Here is a 22185-nt window from a genome sequence, read left to right as displayed (position 1 = left end):
TAAGAGAAGAGTCACTCACGCTGATAGGGAAGGGGAGGGAAGTGGGAGTTGTGCGCCAGACTGGGGGATGGCGATGTTAATTAAATGATCCTTACTCCTAAGTGGATTCCTTGCGGAGTTGCCCAATGATTATCAACTGCTCTCAAAAGTGCATAAGTTAAAAGGAAATAAGACAAAAAGTATCTTCATCTACATAATATTCTCAATAGAAATTTTCACATGGATTAATCAATTTCCTTTAAAATATAAATGTTCCCTTAGAGACATTAACTTAGTCATAGTTGAATATGAACTGCCTTATTTTAACGGATAAATTTAAATCCTATTTTTATGACAAGGACATCAAACTTCCAATTGATTAAAGAGAAAAAAGAAAAATGTTTAAACGTTTTGCACAGCCAAAGGACAGCTCTGGAGAACAGGGTCTGCCAGGCTAAGAAAGGACAACTTCAAGAAGTCTACAATCAGAACCATTAAAAAAGAAACCCAATTTCCACTGAGCAGAGAGTAAATACTGCCCAAATTCTTTTTTATAATATTTATAACGTCATATGCAAAAAATGTGATTCTGTCAGATATGCAGTTAATTCCAACCCACATTTATTTGCATGGAGATAGAATGATATTCAGAAAGCCCTTTGGGGTCAGGTCAAAAAATCAGGTAAATATGGCCTAGTGCAAACATACATATACATTTTTCTTTAGCAGGGATAGAGGGCAACTTGAGGTTTGCAAAAAAGAGTTGAGGGAGATGACTAGATCTCAGCAGCTGTGATTTTGACTTCCTGGACTCTGTACCACCAATAAATAGAGAGGCACACATGGGCTGAGCTGATGAGTGGATATCAAAATCAGGTCTCTTTTCATCTTGAGGTTTTGAAATTAGCACTGCTTAAATACAACTCTACAGCAGTCTGGAATTTTGAGAAATGAATGATTTCCATTCTCAGACTGTATTCCATACTTTAGGTAACCGAGAATAAAGTAATGGAAAACAATATTAATAATAAAATATGCCACTTAATGGTGTATTAACACTGTGCTTCGCATTTCATGTGCATCAATTCACCTAATTCTCACAAAAATTCTACAACTAAGTGTACTTTTCCATATTTTGCAAAGGTAAAGATTAAGATTCACATGCGAAGTGACTTTTCAAAAAGATCTTGCCTGTCTTTTCACAGCATTCAAACAGCTTAAATTTGAAATAGAGATCATACGGTGCAGTGCTTTTCTAACATTTAGGACAACGTTCACAGCAAGAAATACATTTCACATGGTGACCTATTTCACACATGTATCTGAAAAATGTTTTACAAAGAATTATTGGCTTTTACCATGAGTGATGAGTTTTGACACTTTTCTATGCTATTTTTTCCTATTCCATTTACTTATTTTTGATTTTATGCTGTCGTCTTAAAATATTGAATTGCTCTCATGACCCACTGTTGGGTTTTGACCACAAATGTAATCACTTAATTGTTTGCTTATTTTATTATTTAATATTCTCCTCTTATTTCTTTCATTCCCAAAGCAAACTAGAATTTCCTTGAAGGCAGATATTACCATGTTACATCCCCTCATTGGCGAAACTTAATTTATGTTTGTAATGTAATAAATTTAATTTTAGCTCTGAAAATTCATAATCTGGGTTAGATAGAAGAGTCCATGATATGATTCCCAGGAAGTATAATAATAAGGGGTAGGAGATACAGGTCTACAGGGGAACCAATAACCAATAACCAACTTGTGGTTATAGCTGTTAACATTTCATCGAGAACTATCATTCTTGTATATTTTATTCAGTTCTTTCCCACCATAGCGTTGGCATTATTAGCTGTTCAAATACCTAGTCTTCTCCTTCTTTGCTTCATAAAATGAACCTCTGTCCAGATATGTGTGGTTTGAACTCAAGAAAATAATTTATACAAACCACACGTGGGATTAAGAAGCATACATTTCTTGTATTACATTTTAGCTATTTCAGAATGTAAATTTCTATAAGATTCATTCAGATGTTTTCACATTATAGAAAAGTCTATTCCTTAATTCCTATTTTTGTCTTGGGAAATGATACCCATATGATTTTTTAATCTTTCATCAACTTTAAATATGAAATAGTGTGTTTCTAAATTTTAGATATAGTGTTTTTTCTGTTATTGCTTGAAGGTACTCATATCCTATATAAAACCTTTGTATTAATCTTTGTGGACCTTTGTATTACTACAACTTAAAAAATTAAAAAGAAATATAACATCAGGTGGAAATATATATATATAAAATATTCATTGTGGGTATCATGAGAATCATATGGAACGAAATGCCTACTTTCAAAACTATAAATATAGTGCAATCCTTTAAACCTAGCATATGTTGCTTCAAATGAGACAGTTTTGAACAGATGTCCCCTTAGACCTGATATATTAAGACTAAAATTACTAAATCAGCATTAGTTGTTTTTAAACTTAGAGCCATATTTTGCCACTGATTTTTATCCAAAGCTCCCACAGGCGTAAGTGGAAGATCCATGCATGGAAAAATGGCATAATATGTATCCTAGTTTTATTTATTTCATATGTATACAGCAGTATAAAATAATATATTACATTTACACTCATTTTACTTAGGTATCATTATAGCATTCACAGTAACAAACACTATAGTTAAGATTTAAACTCATCTTTTGTTATAATACCCTGTTTTCACTCACAGATAACTGTCTCAAAAATGTGTTTAGAGCTGAAATTCCCTGCTTATTTCAGCTCAAGGATGTATGGATGTATTGGAAGTCTGAGTTCTATCATTCAGAAATTTTTGAGTCTCATGTGAAAATTCAATATTTTTGCATCATTAATGCATTATTTTCATGCAACTCAAAAACATCTGGAGTGTAAAACGTCAAACTGAGCATGTGAAAAGGTTTCAAGAAATAAAAGCCATTTTTCTAATTTTACAAATACTTAAAAAATAGCAGTGGTTAGAAATACATGCATGCACCCTAAAGGTATTAGAATTTTAGTCATATTATTGCCTGCAATACTCTGGCGGCACCCATCTACCAGCATTCTCAAAGAATGCTATAATCTAAAACCTATGCCAAGTTTTAGAAGAAAACAAAAATACTCTACCGAAAAGTAGTTTCACAAATTACTGTCTAAGGATTTTTGTCTGACCTAGCAGAGGGCTATTCCTTGAAATGCTAACAATATATAAAATAATTTTACTACTCCATGGCATAAAAAATATGGAATTTTGTCATTTTCTGTTTTTCCTTGTTAAAAAGGAACATAAAAAGGATGTTAAGTGCAAAGCCTTTACCACTACAAAATTAGAGTTGAAAAAGATAAATAACCCAAGAAATTGCAATATGAAAAATATAAGATTTTCAGAAAAATTATCAAGTATATCAATGTTTTCAGTATTTTTGAATTCCTTGGGTATTAAACACACACACAGAAATATAAAGGGGAGAAAAAAACCACATGCAATGACAAATAACAGTGCTATTATCAGTCAGTAACGTGAGTAAGTTTTTTTATCCTGCTTACCACTTGCAACATTCTGTCTGAATAATTATATTAGAGATGAACTTTACTCCAGTAAATAACTTTTGGAAGGTAAAATGGTACAATTAAAGCACAGTTATTAAAGTTTATGTCAAAAATTGCGAGGATTTTCTTTCCACCTCTTACAGGAGATGCAGGAGGGTTTCTACATTACAAATGACCCGACAGCAAATTAAAACACTATTAAGAAATGAAACAGGAGAAAAAGTAATTACAATCTTTACATCTTCTACCATAGCACTTAATTTGCAATGTTTGATAAAGGCATTGCATTTAATATCTTCATAAAATAAAATATGCATATATCCTTAGTATTTACCAAGAAAGATGATACACTTATAATGATGCAGACATCATTATACCTGTAAAGTAATTCTGATGTGATATTTGATTTAAAATGATGTCACAAACTTATGTTCAAAAGTTAAAAATTAGAATTTTACATATGGATGGAATATTTCTAAAAATTGTCATTTGACATACCTCTGAAACATCAAGACACTGTTTCCACAGAACAATATTGACTTTTTACTACTTTAAAACTAGCCATGTGAACAAGAAGTAAATGTCATAATTATTTTCTGAAATAATTCATTGATGAAATACTGTCTAATAATTTGGATATTATTTTCCTTTGATATGTATAAAATTATGGAAGATTGGATATTAGGATGACTAGATTAATTATAAAACTTATTCAAAAATTCCTTTTCATACAAATCTCATAAATGTTTGTTTGAATAACTTCATTATTGATTGGTTGCATCTTTCCATCTCAAGTGTCCCCTCACTGGGAGATAACATTTGGGCGAGATTAATAAAATCATATCCTTACTCTGTTGTAACTTCTGACTTATTCTGGATGCAATAGATAGGTTAATAGCTAATCTTTTACTATTTTTTGTTTAAATAATTCTATTTATGCCACAGATTAGGTAAAAAAATTTTGTTGTTTTTTGTTTTTGTAGATTGATGATAAAATTTAAGAACTAAAATGCAAATTAGTATAACAGGTTACTATAATATATTAAAAAAACAAATAGACATATATATGATATGAAAAGTTGGTTCAAGGGAAATTATACACAATGATATAAAGGATTAAATAATTAAATAAAATGTCTTTAAGTTAAATGAATTAATACAGCTGTTACATAGGAAGTGAGTATAACCTTATTGTCAGTGCATGTAATAAGGCAGATGGATATGAGTTTCCCCCATAACTGTAAAATGGTGAGTGAAAAGTTTTAATTAAAGCAGAGTGATTCAACAAGAAAATAATTGTCTTGTTTAAAAAGCAATTACAAGCAACAGACTTTTTTCTAGTTAAATTATATAAAATGTTTCCTTACTAAAATAGTCTATCATTCAAAATATTAATGTAGTAATGCCAAAATTTTAAGAAAATTTTACTGCTGGATCTAGTGAGTGTGTGTGCTTTATGAGTCATATGTGACAAATTAGCTTCATTTATTTTTAAAGGGTCCCCAAAAGACTGGAACGTCACACATATTACTTTGATATATAAATTGGGATTATGACATATTAATGTCTAATCTGATAAGAAAAATGAGTGATACCAAGATATCACTCAAATATACACATCAAGAACCTAGGAATATATGTATGCATTTTAATGTTAAATCTAGGAAAATATTCCCATTTAGATGACATAAAATTAGGTGGAAAACATTTGTTACATGCTAAGTTTAGTCTGTTCTTTAATAACATAGCATGATTCAAACTATCATTGAATATAAGATCCATTAAAATTAAGGGAAATATTTCAAAATCAGTCTGCAATTTGGGTTTGGCAAACATTTAGATATAATGTTGAGGGAGTTTTTAGAGGGGAACTGTGACAGATCTGGTTTTTGCTTAGAAGATTATCACATCATCTGATTTTTCTCTTTCTTAATTGTACTTCAGCAAGCAACAAACAGTATAATAAAAGGAAAATATGTAAAAGAAAGGAAACTGCATCTTACTGAATTTAATAATTAACCTTGTTGACATAAACATAAAAAGCAAACTTCACTTTTCAAGGCTCACTCATGAAGAATTTTCTCATTAATAAAACACTGACTACATTTAAGCTATAAAATTTTCACATATAACACTAAAAGAGTAATGTACCATGTTTCTATCTCCAAATTTATGTAATTTGTTTTAAATCTAGAGATCCTTTATAGCTTATAGTTATTCTTTACCAGTTCAGATATTTATGTACCTCTATATATTCATATAGAGTTATAGATTTTATATGCATGTGTTATTAGAAGTCACGAAACTATGTAAAACTATGTAACATAAAACTTTGTGTGAACTATATGATTGAAGACTTCATTTAAAATAGTAATTTTCAATTACATATTTTACACCACAGAATGTACAGACACCCAGTGTTTTTTTTTTTTTTTTTCCTAACAACAGATACAGGTGAATTTATAGATTCTTTATAAAATCTTTAAATGATTCTAAATTCAAAGCCATAGAAATAGAATCGAAATAATGTAGATTGTTAGATATTTTGATAGTACATGTTCAGTGCTCCTCTGATAACATCGACAGCTATATCTTTGGCATTGAAAATCAGTACGAGTTCTTGACAAAATTTTTCAGCTTAGAGCTTCATTTCTTTTAAACAAGGAAAAACAGGGTTGAATAAGATATGAAAACTGGAAGGAAACTATTAATGATTATTTGTTTCTTAGTAAGTTTATCTTTGGGACCCTGAATTACCTTTTACTTTATTAGATGATGTGGACTGTATGAATCCATTTAAAAACCAACTAAGTTGTACCACATTTTAGGAAAATTATATAATATAATATATATATTTTATATTTATTTAGAAGCTTTGAAATAGTACAGTAAACACTTTGCAACACGGTGTAGAAACTACAGAATGTCTTTGATATTTTGTGGGTCTTCAGAATACAACATTGTTTGTAACCCACAGGTGAAAAGAACATAATCACAATCTCTCTTGTAAAGTTGGAATAGTTTGGGGAACACTTGATCACACAAAAATAATATAAAACAGTCAAGTTTAAAACAGTGATATTGCATTTATAATGCACAAATTGCCTTTATCTTTATGACTGGCTTCTCGTGGTGAATATAAACATCTAAAGGGCTCAGTGACATTTGGAGAGAGAAAGATATATAGTGCTGTAAACAGGCACACACTGATCGGAGAGGCAAAATCAGTTGCCTACAGTTTCTACAGTTCTGCACATTTCAACTCATTTCTCAGGCCTGCTGAGAGCAATTAGGTCCTATAATTGGCCATAATGACTCGGCTAGCAATGTAACACTCAGTTATACACAACTAACTGGACGGCCAAGACAATGAAGTTGAAAAGTTGATGCTTTTGTTGGTCGACTTTGTGCAAATCATGCTGCTTCAGGTAAGTCCTGTAGAATTGACTAGCATATCCTTTTCCGTGCTGTGAAAAAGAAAAGAAAAATACTCTAAGAGAAACAGCCTGACTGTTGGTGTTTCGAATTGCACAGTATCGTAAAAGAAGCAAATACGGTTGGAAACAAGTTGTATCCCCATACCAGACCCACGTAGTGGTAAGATATTTCTGTGTCACCTTGGCTTCTAATAGTCACATTCTGTTGTTTGGATTTCTGAAAATGACAATTTTGACATGTATACAAATCAGTTTTGCATGAGAAATGTGAGCCTTATATACCAACCCTCAATTATGCGATTAACTTTTTAAAGTTATCTACAAAACAATCCCTACTTCACTATTTATGCACAATCAGAATAGAGGAAAAATTTGTGGTCCTTACATTTCTAGAACAAGTCTTTAGAATATCTATGGTAAGTGGTTATATATTTAATTTAACAAGCTCTAAGTTACGTGTACTAAATCTACATATAATAGGAGAAAACTGTACCAGGAGAGGTTCATGTAGTTAAAAATTAAAGGATGATTCACATTTTTGAGGTTTATTTTATCTATTTTTTAGAATTATATAAAAACCAAATCTTTTTATGGCCTATAATTTTGTAAGGTAAATTTATCCCCTGAAAGGAATCAGTTTTCTGCTAAGGTGGGAATAGGCGAAGGGGAGAAAAAGATATTATTGAATGTGGTCCAGTCTTATAAAATGAATTATGAAGCAGGATGTCCAGATTCAATCATTCAGAATTTATGATTTTAGGTATTTCATTTATGATGATGAAGGATATTTCTTCCCACCTATTCACAATCTTTGTAATATTTGACCATAGCACAATGAGAACAGAAACTGCATCTCCTAGATCAGTATCTGGGACATAAGAGATGTATAATAAAAATGAGCTAAAAATCAAGATGGTTCAATTGTGATTAAAAAACACATAGATGTGCATCTCATTAAAAAATAAGAACAACACTAAAGTAGCATAACTGAATTGTTTCAAACTGGTGCAAAGTTACTTTTTTTGTTGTTTTTACAAATGTAAGAACGTGCTGATGAGTTCAATTCCTCTGCTACTGTATTTCCACTCACTTCAAGTAGATTTTCTAGTTATATATTTTCTTAATTTATTTTCCCTGATTCTCTCATTTATTTTTCCTCACAACCTCAGTTTCTGACCAGACCATCAAGCATTTATTCATTAGTTCACCTTTCAGCACAGGTACCTCAATTAAAATGGTAAAAGTCAGGTACCACCAATGACAGAAATCAAAGTGAAAATGAATATGTACATCTTCTGTGTAGTAACCAGTACTGCAAATAATCAAAACATATTTTTATAATGTCATATCATATCATGAATTATAAAATGAATTAGCTATAACAGGGGACCACCTGGTAGCTATTATAACTTACCTGGGCATAATGCTACAAAGAGTATTCTGTTACATAAGCAAATAGAAGCTTCACTCTCTTAAAAGAATCGAAACTTATTTTCCTATGCCTTTGAATTCAAATTCTCTGCTTCGTGATAAACTGGATAAATATGAATGATTTACATTTTGTTTTTATCAATCAGGATTTAAAATTCTCAAGTAAATTAAAATATTTAGCCATCACAGAAACTCGGGTTTATAAAATGCATTGGAACAAATAATTATAGTGATCAAATAACGTATTGTCTAAACTGAACAATTGTGTAGCTGAAAGGGGGCACTGTTAATAAGCACATAAGGTGTGATCTTGCACTTTTCTGGACAACCCAGAAACTATCATCATCTTACAAATAATATAATTTTTTTCAAAATAAGTTGGAGATATTACCTACAGTTTGAAGTTTTTCTTAAACAGTATAAATCAGAAACTACTGATTTTTAAGAAATATCATTCTACTAGTTCAAAATAAAAAAGAAACTCAGGAATGACCTATACTCCACCTATGAACTAACTCGTTATGTGAAAAAAATGAATACACTGCAAAGCTGCTTCTTAGTGTAAATGCAGAGATGAGTCACCTAACACATGTTTAAATGAGCAAAATATTTCTAATTAGGTTAAAAGATTACTTATAAAATAAGTTATTAGCATAGACATTATATGTTCATTTGATTTAATTAGGATACAGAAAGAAATCGTGTTATTCAAATGGTTCGCTGTTACAAGAACAAAGACGTTTAGCATACAATACACTCAATATGTGAAATATAAACACAAGCTTAAAAGGTATATTTTATTACTGCTTAGGCTTACGTGTGTGCTCCTTTTATTTAAATTGCACCTATTTCAGTAGTTCTCCGAATAATATAATCACCCTTTCGTTACATTTACCTCTTTCCATCTATCTGTTAATTCAGGAATGCAAATCTGAATAGGACAAGTGTAAGGGCTGAAGTTGAAGGTCAGAACAAATTAGATTGGAGAGGGAAGAGTTCCTTTATTTCAAAAGCGAATTTCCCGAATGTTAAGGATTGCTAGACAAACCAGAGAAAATAAAATATATTATTACTAAAGTTACAGTCATATACATTTTGTTTCAATGCTTTTAAAAGGTGAGTCTGAATACTGAAAAATCATTGTTCTTTGGGGGATGTATGGGTTAATGTTGGAAGTAGCACACAAATCTAAGAGAAAAATTGACGTTATTACATTTTATAGTCCGTACCAATGACAATTATTCCACAGTATTAACGATTATGGTCATGCATTTGTGAAGCATTTCAGGCTAGAGAGTATGGGTCAAATACATTGAACCTTCATGCTTTCTGATGTATTCTGTATATGTTTTGGAATTATCAAAGCATAGTTGGAGAATTTCTGCTTTTTCTTTTCATTTCACAAATTCATTTTTCCTTAACTGTTCACCAGTATGTATAGGGATTTGGTTACTTGATATGAATAAAATATTTTATTTTCATTCAAGTCAAAAGTAATAGAAAAAGGACTATTAGCATTCCTTTTTTAATAACTATTTCAATTCTTCCTTAATTATGTTTTTAAAAAGCTGTACTTATAAGTATTTACAAAATATATATATTTTTGTAGAATTACACATATTTACTTTAAAAATTCAAAAATAAAATAAAATTCATTAAAATTTTAAAATTCAAACAGCACAGAAAAAGCCAAATAAGAATAAAAGCACTCAGAAATACCCCCAAAATGATAACTGCTGCTGACAACTTTGTGATTATCTTTCCAGATACTGTGATTCCAGATTACTGGAATTTTCTTTAATTCATTTATTTGTTTGTTTGTTTGTTTTTACCTCTATTTATTCATTCACTGCATTTATTCTTCAAAGTGAGGCATATAAATGTTACATTTAACACATTTATCTTACTGCCTGAACTACAGATGAAAAATTACTATTAATGGAGAAGAGATTCAAATATCTACCTTTTATAATTTAGCATATATGTGTGCATATATTTAACATGTATACGTATGTATATTTTCAGCATATACATACTATTTTAATGAAAGTTCCATGATGCATATTTTTCCTTATACCGTGGAATCGTGTTATTGCCCTTGGTAATTTGTAAAGTATGATATTAAACTGTTGGACATTTAAAAATTCTGATGAATGACTTAAGAAGACTGCCTGTAAATACGTATGTTGCAAAAAGATAATTGGAAAACATCACCAGCGATATTCTATTTCTTCAACATACTATAGTTTACTAAAAAGCTGGTGAAAAATAATATTGTATAATATATTAAAATGACAATTTAATCATTTGAATATTCACATTCGTCTACTTGCGTAGCAGGAAGCATAATACTCTTTATACTTTATGACAGCGTAAATCACAGAAGCTAAAGTAATAAATAGAGCTTATGAAGTGATCTAATCTATTTCTGCCACTGATAGAAAGAACAGCCTTCAAATATCCCAGATGATCGAGACTCTCCACTACAGTGAAAAACTTCTAGAAGCTGAGATCAGTAAGCTACTCGGGAAGTCATTCAAATATTTCCTGAGCCTCTGGGTCAGGACACTTCTTTATGTATAAAGTGAACCTACGGTACAAGAGTTTAAGCCCATTACCCCTTGTGGGAGTCAGAAACACCTACTCTCTGTTCCCTGTGGGAAAGCACATCATAAACTGAAAGATCATTTAAAAGCAAGTCCCATTAGAGATCTGTCCAGCGAATAATCAGTTCTTTTAACTTTCCTCTGTCTTATTCTTGAACCATTGTTGAAGATTCTCTTCAAAAATGTCTCTAAAGAATTTTTTTTCTGTTTAACCCTAAAGTTCTGAGATGAGCATAGTTGTGTTAACTATTAAAAGCGGGTCGCTTCTTTGTCTTTGATCTTCCCACTTGAACGCGCTTATATTTGCTTTTATTTTTTTTAATGTAGTTGTATATTGTTCATATTGTAAATGTTTGCCTCCTCTCAAAAAATGACAAAAATATTTGAAATCAAATATGTATATAATTTTAAAAATTACATGCTATGGTTTATTGTGAATTATAAAGACTGAAAGCCTTCTGTTAGTATAATATGGATTGTCTTTCTAATAATAGTAGCTCAGAGCAATATAAACTTGCATTCCTATATTTATTTCATATGTTCACAGCATCCTCATGTTAAATCTCCTTTTTTCCTTTCATCAAACAACATGCCTTTTTATTCTAGTTTGACAGTTAAGAGATTATAGAATATATCTAGAAAGCAAGAGTTCATTTGGAGGAGGTGATTCCCATTTGTAAACTTGATTAGTTTTTTTAGAAAGGAAACTTTTTGAAATAAGTGACTCAAACAGGACTTCAGACCACTCACCTAAGAAATACATCGTAAAGCCAAGTGTTTATTTTTAGTTTAGTCTATATATGCACGCAATGCTTACAACACAATTTGAAATTATTAAATGCCTATTAAATTACAAGATAAATCCATGGGTATTTTAAGGGATAGGAAATCGGCAAGTGTAGTTTTGTGGATTAGAAATGTACATCAATAAATGGATCATTTCTAAGATAGGAGACATATTGAGCATAATATTCTCTTTATAGACATTCTAGCTCTAGAAATTCTGGCACCCCTAAGGTCTTGCTCAAGAACCTAGTTACCCAAACTGCTAATTTTTAGTTGCGATGGAGACTGTATGTGAACTTGAGGTCACAAAATAGAAATGAATTGGACTTCATTTGCTTACTAAGAATGGTGGGGGCAAAGACAGAATTAATTTCATATGCTGGAAGTTACCCTTGAGATCAAGCAGTGTTGTTGCACTCTGCAAAGCCCTGTATGTACCACATGTGGACATTACAGTATTTAGTATCACAAATGGAGCTTATGTTTAAACCACATTTTGTTGTTAGTTAAAAGACTTCATAGCCTTGAAAATAGGGGCTTCTATCTGTCTACAAGTAGAGTCCAAAAGGATGGCAGAATACCATTACCTTCACATAGCTTTGTTTGAGCAAGTGAGTTTCCCCAAACATCATGAATTTCTTGTAGATAGAAAATCCATAGGCTTTTAGAAATTTCTATATACTTGTATGTGTTTGTGTGTATGTAAATATGTGTGATTTAAAACTACCTTCTTATTAAGACGATAGTACATTCACCAAGAAATAGCTACTCTGTGGGTTAGTGCAACCTTGTCAACTACCATTAATATATATATTTTTAACATCTTTATTGGAGTATAATTGCTTTACAGTGTTGTGTTAGTTTCTGCTGTATAACAAAGTGAATCAGCTATATGTGTACATATATCCCCGTATCCCCTCCCTCTTGCATCTCCCTCCCACCCTCCCTATCCCACCCCTCTAGGTGGTCACAAAGCACCGAGCTGATCTCCTTGTGCTATGTATTAACAGGGTAGGTGTAATTCTAGTAACTCAATTTTGTTTGGTTTAAAAATCTTTGTCTCTAATTAATTACTTTAATTAAGAGTGCTTTAAAATCTACAACAAAAACCAGTGATAGTATATTAACTCCTTTAATTAGACAACATACTTTGATTATTATCATTATCTGAATTGATTTAAGCAAGATATCAAAAAACACATGGTAATCATCTAGACGCAAAAACTGTCAATATTCTAAACATCTGTTTTTAAATGCTAAAAAAATAAACTTTTATATTAAAATATTTGTTTAAAAAAACTTAGCATGACAGTGTACTTGCATTTTATAGATTGAATGGATGTATTCCAAACTTACCTAGAAATGTTAAAAATTATGACTTGTAAGCTTAACAAATTTTCCCTGAGGGCGAAAAAAATCATAGGACATGACCCCACCAAGAACACTTTTGCCACCATCCAGGCTCCCTCTGACAAACAAAACCCCCTTGCCTGAATGGTATCTTAAAATCAAGTCTGGAGACTGAATTCTTTTTAAATGCTCCGCCCCTACATTGGCATATATTTAGGAAATGGAACTCTCTAACACAGATTGCTCTCCATGTTTATAATATCATTGAAAAAATTTCTGGACTCCTTTACCATAATGCACTAAAATATGGAAACTGTGATTTGTTCCACAACTATTTGAAAATTGCATTCTTTACATGGCAATAAAGAAATACCCCTGAAATTTATTTTGAAGACAATCCAGTCAATTAACTCTTACTTTAATAATGACAAAAGATCTTTCATTTAACTTAGACAAATACCATGATTATGTGTCTCTAAATTCTAACAAGACATTCATATGCTTCTTTAAAGAATAAATGGTTCCTTTTTTTTCTTTGAGAATTATGGAGCTGTTAATATTCACTGACATTTAGATACTTATATTTCTAGTAGTTTTCTTCAAAACAATATTATAAGGAGATCAAATTAGTTACTTCCCTGTAAGGTTGAAATTAGCATTAATTTTCCAAGTAAAGGTTTGGAAAATTCCTGCAAGGCATTAGTTATTCCTCTAGGTATAGGGATGTTATACCTGTTTAGACTTATTTGCAACAAACAACATCACTGTATCACAATATTAAACCAACTACTAGGGACATGCACAACTTTGTCTTTTATATGAAAAGCAAGCAGAAATTCCAGCAATGAAAGATAGGGAAAACTTAAGAATAAATACATAAGATCTTCATTTAAAAAATACATAGCCATGTATCTAATGTATCAACCACTAATAGCCTACTTAAATAGTGATACTATTTCAAACTAATTCAACTAACACTTTAGATAACTAAGCCACGAAAATAAGTGGAAAATCTTCTGGGCTGGTAAATAGAGTACTAATAGCACAGTTTTTACAAGGATATTTTCCAAAAAGAGACACAATACACATGACTTAGAAACGGTGTGTACAAGTATGGCCATATATTTAATATACTTGATGATCTGACTTCCCATAGCATCATTCCGTTGCTTTTATGTCAAAGCAAATAGACTAATAACAGGAACTGCAGGCTCAGAAGGGGGTTGAAATGCTGACACCCTGAAAAGTGAAAGCTAACCACTGGTTTTCTGTAACTACAGAAACATCCCCACGCTAAACAGGTTAGGAACCCGAGACTACAGGTGCCAATAACTTCTTAAGAGGGGTTGCCAGATAAAATACAGGGTGTCCAGTTAGAGTTGAATTTCAGATAAACAGTGAATCATTAGTTAGTATACATAACCCCACATGCAACATTTGGGTGTCATGTATTTTTATTTGTTAAATCTGGCAACCCTATCCTCAAGATACCAGCTACATGATAGCACAGATGATTCTAGTCACCACTGAGGAGAATGTTATGCTGTGTTTACTAGAAAAATATTACACTATATTCTCTAATTAATTTGTAGAACTGTAGTTCATTTAATAAATTTTGTACATATTTCCATGTAAAATGATTTTTAAATTAAGATGTGAGAATTCAAACGGAGATTACAATATAAAAAATCAGTTATCTATTATCATAGATGAACACAATCTTGTCATTTAAGTTTTTTTCTGTTATGATTAAATTTTAACCTTGATTTCAATTGAAGTATTTGTTTCTGTGAAGTAGATATAGCATATTTGATAAAATGTTCTCTCTTCTTTGCATAAGAACCATAATTTTTAATTATTTTTTCTAAAATTTAAATCTAAATATACATTCTAATTTTAATTCTGTTCTAGAAACTCATTAAACTACCTCCCTCTTGGCCTTTCAATTTAATCTAGAATCAGATAATTAGAGATTTGAAAACCGGTAAGCAGAGACTCAAATCAGCTTTAAAAACATCACAAAAATGCAAAATTGTTAAAATAAGATCACTACCATGCTTGTTAAACATTAAAAATCATTTTAGTTATATTCTAATTAAATGACAAGAGTTAAGTCCTTATACAGTTATATTACATTCCAAAACTTTAAACTTTGTGTTTGATTAGGGTTTTTCCTAATTACTGCAAATATTTAACCACCTAATAACGTCAATAAAAGTCATGTTATACATTTACTATCTATGAAAAGTATCACAATAAATCTAGGAAAAGTTCAAGTTTTAAATAATTAACCTTGGTTAAGGCCAATATTTGTTTAAATAATTAACCACGTTAAATAGTATTGACGGGCTTCCCTGGTGGCGCAGTGGTTGAGGCTCCGCCTGCCGATGCAGGGGACACGGGTTTGTGCCCCGGTCGGGGAAGATCCCACGTGCCGCAGAGCGGCTGGGCCCGTGAGCCATGGCCGCTGCGCCTGCGCGTCCGGAGCCTGTGCTCCGCAACCGGAGAGGCCACAACAGTGCAAGGCCCGCGTACCGCAAGAAAAAAAAAAAAAAAAAAAAAAATAGTATTGACAATGTATATTTATATATAACATATCTATATCATTATTGAAATATGACTAAAGTAGAAACGTATCTACATGTCTCATAATAAAGTTCTCACGGAACAAAATAAAAATGTTGTATCCTTGTTGTACAAAAAAGCATCTGAGATACTCTTTAGTTGCCACAATGCCATAAAGAGAAAATCTGAAAAAAGCTTGTGCAACACTGATGATAAACAAAAATACCAAAGGCTTAAAAACAGTGACATGAAAACCCCAGAAACCCAAAGGAATGCCAGATAAATTACCTCTAGGCATAATTATCCCATATTACAACAATCTCCTTCTCATACCCATATATCTACAGTGGATCCCACTCTATGTTCATGTATAAGATTACCTCATTTTTACTTAATGTTTATGTATATGTTTGTGAATTATATGCGACAGACAACTGAAAAGAAATCAACTGTGAAATTAGCAGTTGGTGATATTGAAATATGAGGATTAAGGAGTTATTAAAGAGAAAGCAACCAATCAGAAAAAAAATAAATAGATAAAAAATAAAAGAGCTAGTAGCAGTATATGTAAGGCCAGAATAAAAGGACATGAAAATCAAGGAAGGTTGAAAGATGATGAAATCCAGGAGAGTGTATGTTAGGAGTGGAAATGGTTAGGTTTTGGGGGGTTGTTTGTTTGTTTCTTTTGCCATTCAGAGATTACTATAATTATATTCATTTATGTAAATTGGGAAGATGCCTAAATAACTAAGGAGAAAACAAAAATGCACTCGCTTCCTTGGTTTCAGGATGTTTCATTTATTGATTAATTGATGTAGTCTAATATGGCTTTATGGGTATTTACTTTGCTCCAGACAAAGTTCTGGGATTTGAGACTGTAAAATGAATACACATGGATTCTTCTCTAAAAGATCTACAGCCCAATAGGCTAACAACTGTTTTATAGGATAGTTTAACAACAGCAATTACAAATAAAATCTATAAGAAGTTACAAGAAGGTTGTATATATCTCTTTGTCTGGTAAGGCTTCCCATTAAAGGTAAAAGGAGTCGAATCTTGATGGATGAGTAGGAGATGGCCAAGCTGACGGGGTGGGAGTGGTTTTTTTTTCAATGAGAGAGCATTCCAGAGGGAGAATGGAATGTCAAAATGCAAGGGCCTGGGAAAAACAGTGTATCAAGAAGCCTACAATCACTGAATGGCATGAAACTAAAAAATGTAGGCAGGGTTTAAACAAAAAACTTTCAAAGCTAATAAAAGTGTGAACGTTATTGCAGCTGAAACAGAAAGCCTCTCAAGATTTTTAAAGAGGAGCATATTAAAGTCAAATGTCTGTGAATATACATAAATTCTCTAATTATTAGACAGTGGAAGCCAGACAGAGAAGTAGAGGGGTTTTCATTAATTTTGGTGAATTAAGAAGAAATGACTGGGTTCGGGGAATGCAAGAAAGCAAGTACGCCTGTGTCTTCTCACAGAGCCCCGTTGAAGGTCCAGGGTTTCTACTTTACACATCTGGAAATAGTATGCATTCCATCACCCTAAATCTTCCAAAAGTGACAAAGTGTTCTGCAGTCAAAGTGACTGCCTGGATGTCTTGTGGTTGATAACTCAATTCTAAGGGTAATTGTGACAGAAAAAAAGCAGTGATGTGAGCTGCTCAAGGAAGTGATTCTATCCCACGGTCTCAAGCCTCAGGTTCTGTCAGCAGCAATTAAAGCCAGGAACCCGTAGAAAAGACGGGACATTTTTTTCCACAAATTTTAACAAAGAAAAATAAGGCATACAATGATCACAAATATTAAATACACTGTATAAGATTTATATATGATTTATGTAAGAGTTTTATATGAATCTTTTTTTTTTTTTTAAATAAAATACTGCTTCAGAGTTTATTTTTTTCACAGAGAGACACACAAGTAAATCTCACCCTAGGAACATCTGGTCTGCAACTCACAGAAATGGTGAAGACACAGGGACAAATTTAATCATGGCGTTTAAAATAACGTATTTGAAGTGATTAAATGTCACATACATTTGATCAAATCTTTCCTATCCCAAAATGACTCCCGTTGTATCTCGATCTACTAGTATTTTCAGTTATCATCTTCCCTAGTGTCTACTTTTCACTTCTAAAAATTTAATGTAAAAAAGAAAGCACACTTGTTTTTTACACTGTCTCACAATTAATTGTGAGATTTGGGATGCAATCTTCTCCCAATCATCCAGTCTCAAGACCTGAGAACCATCCTTGATAACTATTTTCTTTGCCTTTCATTCTTACATTTATAATTCTAATACTATAATTTTTTTTCAAAATGTCTCTGATCTTTCCCCTGTCATTCTCCATCGGGCCCTTATTACCACAAAGATTGACAACTGCAGTAATGCTCTGCTAGTAAACCAAAAACAAAAATTAAACCCCATGTAACAAATCCTTACTGACTTCCTTCTAAATAGTCATAAAGATAAAAAGAAATAAGCACATGTAACTGGGCACTGGATCTTAGCTGTAAGGCCTCTTGTTTTCTAGGCAAAATGATGATACTTATGCAGAACTGATGGGAAGGTAGAAGACAGAAAACAGAGAATCATAACATCATGAGAATTACACCTGAGAGAGTTCAATGAATAAGGCATAAACAAAAAAGTAAAATTTGGGCAGTTTTTCAGGCGTTTCTCAAAAGGGCTTGTGACATCATTTGCTAGTTCCTTCTGACTGTGAAAGACAAAAGTACAAAAACATAAATATAAGCCTAACTGAAAGATTCGGGTTTATCAGATAATAGGGTTTTAGGGAAGAAAAAGAGGCAGGAAAATCTTTGGGCTTCTGCGTGTACAGACTGATTTATGGCAGACATAGATATCTTTGGTATATCTTATAGAAAAACCCAATTTTCCACACTAATAGACTCTTCACATTTACTTTTGTGATAATTTTAGGGCATTTGTGTCTCTCACACAGGGATATCAGAACTCTTTGGAGTAACAATATCTTGCCTAAGGCCAGAATTTACTCTAAAGGGTTAGTACAATTGTCAAAATGTAGATTAAGTCAAATTGGATATGGACATCTATTTGTATCACGTTTTACAATTTTTGACCTGAAGAAATAGTCATTATTTTTCTACAATCATCAAATATAATAATATGCTGCTTTCTATATGAAATAAAAATCAGTTGTTTCCCAAAAGAGTATTCTTTATCCATTTATTTTTACTGTTTATTGCTCATAATCAAATATCTCCACTCATTGGACATGCACAAGTTAAGTAAAATAATGAGAATACGAAATGTTTAAAGTTATAATCATGCTTCATGACTAACATCTTATAAAACAAATAAAGCTTAGTCTTTACTGGGCATTATAACTTTGGTTCTCGTCTATCCATTTCATTGGTTTCACAGATGAAAAAGAAAAATAGGGATACTGTACTTTTAAAGCATATGTATTATGTGAAAGAATATACACTGCAGATGTAAAATAGTGATATATCATGAAAAGAACATTTGGAGTCTGATTTTTCTCTGGGAGTAAAAGAAAGCATAATTAGTTCTATTTAAACCCAGAATTTAAATTTTCTCCATACTCAGGCTGATGTCATTGGTCCAATTTTAACAGAATATATGGTTGCCCTGAACACCTAATGAGTGCTCCATTGGGCCAAAGCACTCACTGCTTTAAATATGTTAAATAATTTAATCTCCACAATGAGCTTTTGAGGATCTATGCCACAGATAAGAAAAATGAGTTACAGGAAGATGAAAGACATTACAGAGGTCACACAGCTAGTAACTGGCTGGATCGGTATTTGAACCATGGCAGATTGGCTCTATAACTGCAGCGCTTAACTACATATCACTTCTCTGATGTGAGGACCAGTATAGAGACCCACTCTTGTAATTCTGTAGCAGGCTATGTGTCCAAAGGAAGTACCTGCATACTTCGAGAACAAAATCAGAAAATGATGTCTTGTGAAATTAAATGTTCCAAGCTATCGTAAAGTCAAAATGAATAAAAATTAGTGATGCTTAGGGAAATCTATCCTGCAAATAATGCCTAGAGTCTTTTTTAAATATTTACCAAGGACACCACAATCCAAGTAGGCGAGTAGGTTGTACTCCATATACCTCGTAAAGGAAGAGGAAAACTTTTCACTGGTATTGTAATATGTCCGAGGTTGGTTTCTCCATTTTTTTCAAAACTATTTCAGAGGAAGTTTGTATGAGGTATGATGAGGTATGGGATATCAATAATATCCCTCCATAAAATGAGTGAGGAATATTAATAATTGAAAATGCTTTTGCATGTTTCTAGCACAGCCCAGAGCAGATGACACTGACGTGACTTGATCTGAGTTATTTTGATCTGCGCAGGAGGTATGGTATCCTTATAGGATGAGTACGCTTGAGGCTTTGTGTGATCGCTAGTAATGAACTTGATCTCATATCCTTTACACCTTCTCAACCAGAGTTCTCATAGTGTTTCTATCTTTCCCCTGGATATCTCCAGGGGTATTTCAGTTGATTGTTATTACATCTGTATTTTAAATTAAAATATTGATCCTATTTTCACATCACTCTGTGATGAGTTCATGAGCCAGAATCATTTTCCTATATGGCTGGCCTTGAGAACATTGATATAATCTAGATCTACGGCAAACAAAACTGAAGGCCACCACGCCTACGATATAGTACGTCTTCAGTAATAAGTTTTCTTGAATGTGGGTCACACTGTTTTTGTCAGTAGCTTGGGAAGGTCTGTTTAAAACAGCTGGTTAAAAACCTTTTTACAGTTTCAAACTACCCTAGCACTACTTTACAATAAAGAATAGTATTATAAACAATAGGACTTATTGATATCTACCCCTCAGAATTAGAAAGTAGTTGAAATGTGAAAAACTTTAATAGATTTTTTAAAAGATATAGATTTACAACGAATTTCAAAACAATATAATATACTCTTTGTAAATTATGTTAAATGCTTTTATTTAAAGCAAAGGTAACATTCCCCCATATTGGATATTTTAGCACACCTTTTATAAGCATTAAGAAATCACAATTCCTATGAAGAATTCCTACAAGGCAAGCAATTTAAGTTCTCAAGGATTTCAAGGTCAATTTTAAGTCTGAGAGATGAAAATAAAATTATTCAATGTCAAGTATTTGCCTAAAAACAATTCTAAAGTAAGCCTGCATTAAAAAAAATACCTTTCCCAGTCACATTTCAATAGAGTCAATATTTTGTTGTTATAATTTGAGAAATAATTATCTTCCCACCGTTTCATAATATAATGTAAAAATATAGATTTCTCAAATCCTTAGCTTTAATTCAACTTCAAAGGAGTTAAAATTCACTCCAGTTTATCAATAAAAGGCATTTCTACATTGTCTGCTACTGAAAACCCCTTTGCCTATATAAAATTGAGTATATTTATATAATCATAAAATATTCTAAAACATTTCTAAAATTATTTACTATAATCTGAAATTCATAGAGCCTATTTCATGACCCTTAACTGATGAGAACTATCACTTTGTGACACTGGTTGTGTATTTATGAAACTGTAGTCTGTCATTTCCTCTTCTCATGCCTATAAAATAGGCACTCAGTAGTAGCTACTACTATTATTAAAGCTAGCATTAATGTTTAGCTAACACCATCCCCCCATCTGATTATTTTTCCTTTCTTAAGTGTGTGATTAATTCATGCCTCCACACTTAGCAAGCTAATGTTACATTTTAATTTACTCTCCAAAATATCAATCCAAGATATAATGATCATAGATAGCCTGTTTGCTATATCCTCCAAAATAATTAAGAAAGCACATATCACCATTAGGTTTAAGGAAAGTAGGCCACTTGACCTGAATCACTAATGATGGCTGCTGCACTTTTATTTGTAAGTCATTTCACAGTAACTGACACCAAGGATTTTGCTTAAAATTCAGCAGAGGATAATATGATACCAAAATGGAACATTCTTATTATAAGAGAAATAAGCCAACTCAAGAAAGAAAAGATTCAATATTTGATGAAGGTATTTAAAATATCTTCATATAGATATTTAAAATCTATAGTCATGTCTTTTATAAATTATTATTATATATAATATGAAGTCTTAAATCTTTAAGTTATAATGTATACTTTTAATAGACATACTCTATGGTACTATTGCATATATAAAATATACTAGACTTTTTCATACTCAGCTTTTGCACTATATATATTTTCCCAAATTTCCTTCTAAAACTAGGATTTTTAAATTTCTGTTCCTAGACATTTAATCATACATTGCAATTCAGTGTGTGAGAGGGAAAAAAATGATTTAAGAAACCAAATGTTTCCTTCCCCAAATTCCAAAATACGAAATTTAAGAAGTCATCCGTGTAGAAACAGGAAGGAAAGGAAATATATAAAAATCCAGGCTTTCTCAATTGCCTTTCCTTTTCCCCTAGT

The 22185-nt window shown here is 31.8% G+C and overlaps 1 protein-coding gene across 1 annotated transcript in view; it reads right to left on the bottom strand.

Annotated features, from left to right (window-relative positions):
• Nucleotides 1-6905: 6905 nt before the first annotated feature.
• Nucleotides 6906-22185, bottom strand: part of PCDH10 (protocadherin 10) — a 38427-nt gene continuing 23147 nt past the window's right edge. The window contains exon 5 of the mRNA XM_067036679.1: nt 6906-7018. Coding sequence (XP_066892780.1) covers nt 6999-7018 — 20 coding nt within the window. The 3' untranslated portion in view covers nt 6906-6998. The remainder of the gene's footprint in view (nt 7019-22185) is intronic.

The sequence above is a fragment of the Kogia breviceps genome, chromosome 6, assembly GCF_026419965.1.
Source record: "Kogia breviceps isolate mKogBre1 chromosome 6, mKogBre1 haplotype 1, whole genome shotgun sequence".
Taxonomy (NCBI): domain Eukaryota; kingdom Metazoa; phylum Chordata; class Mammalia; order Artiodactyla; family Physeteridae; genus Kogia; species Kogia breviceps.
This window is presented reverse-complemented; position numbering and strand designations above follow the sequence as displayed.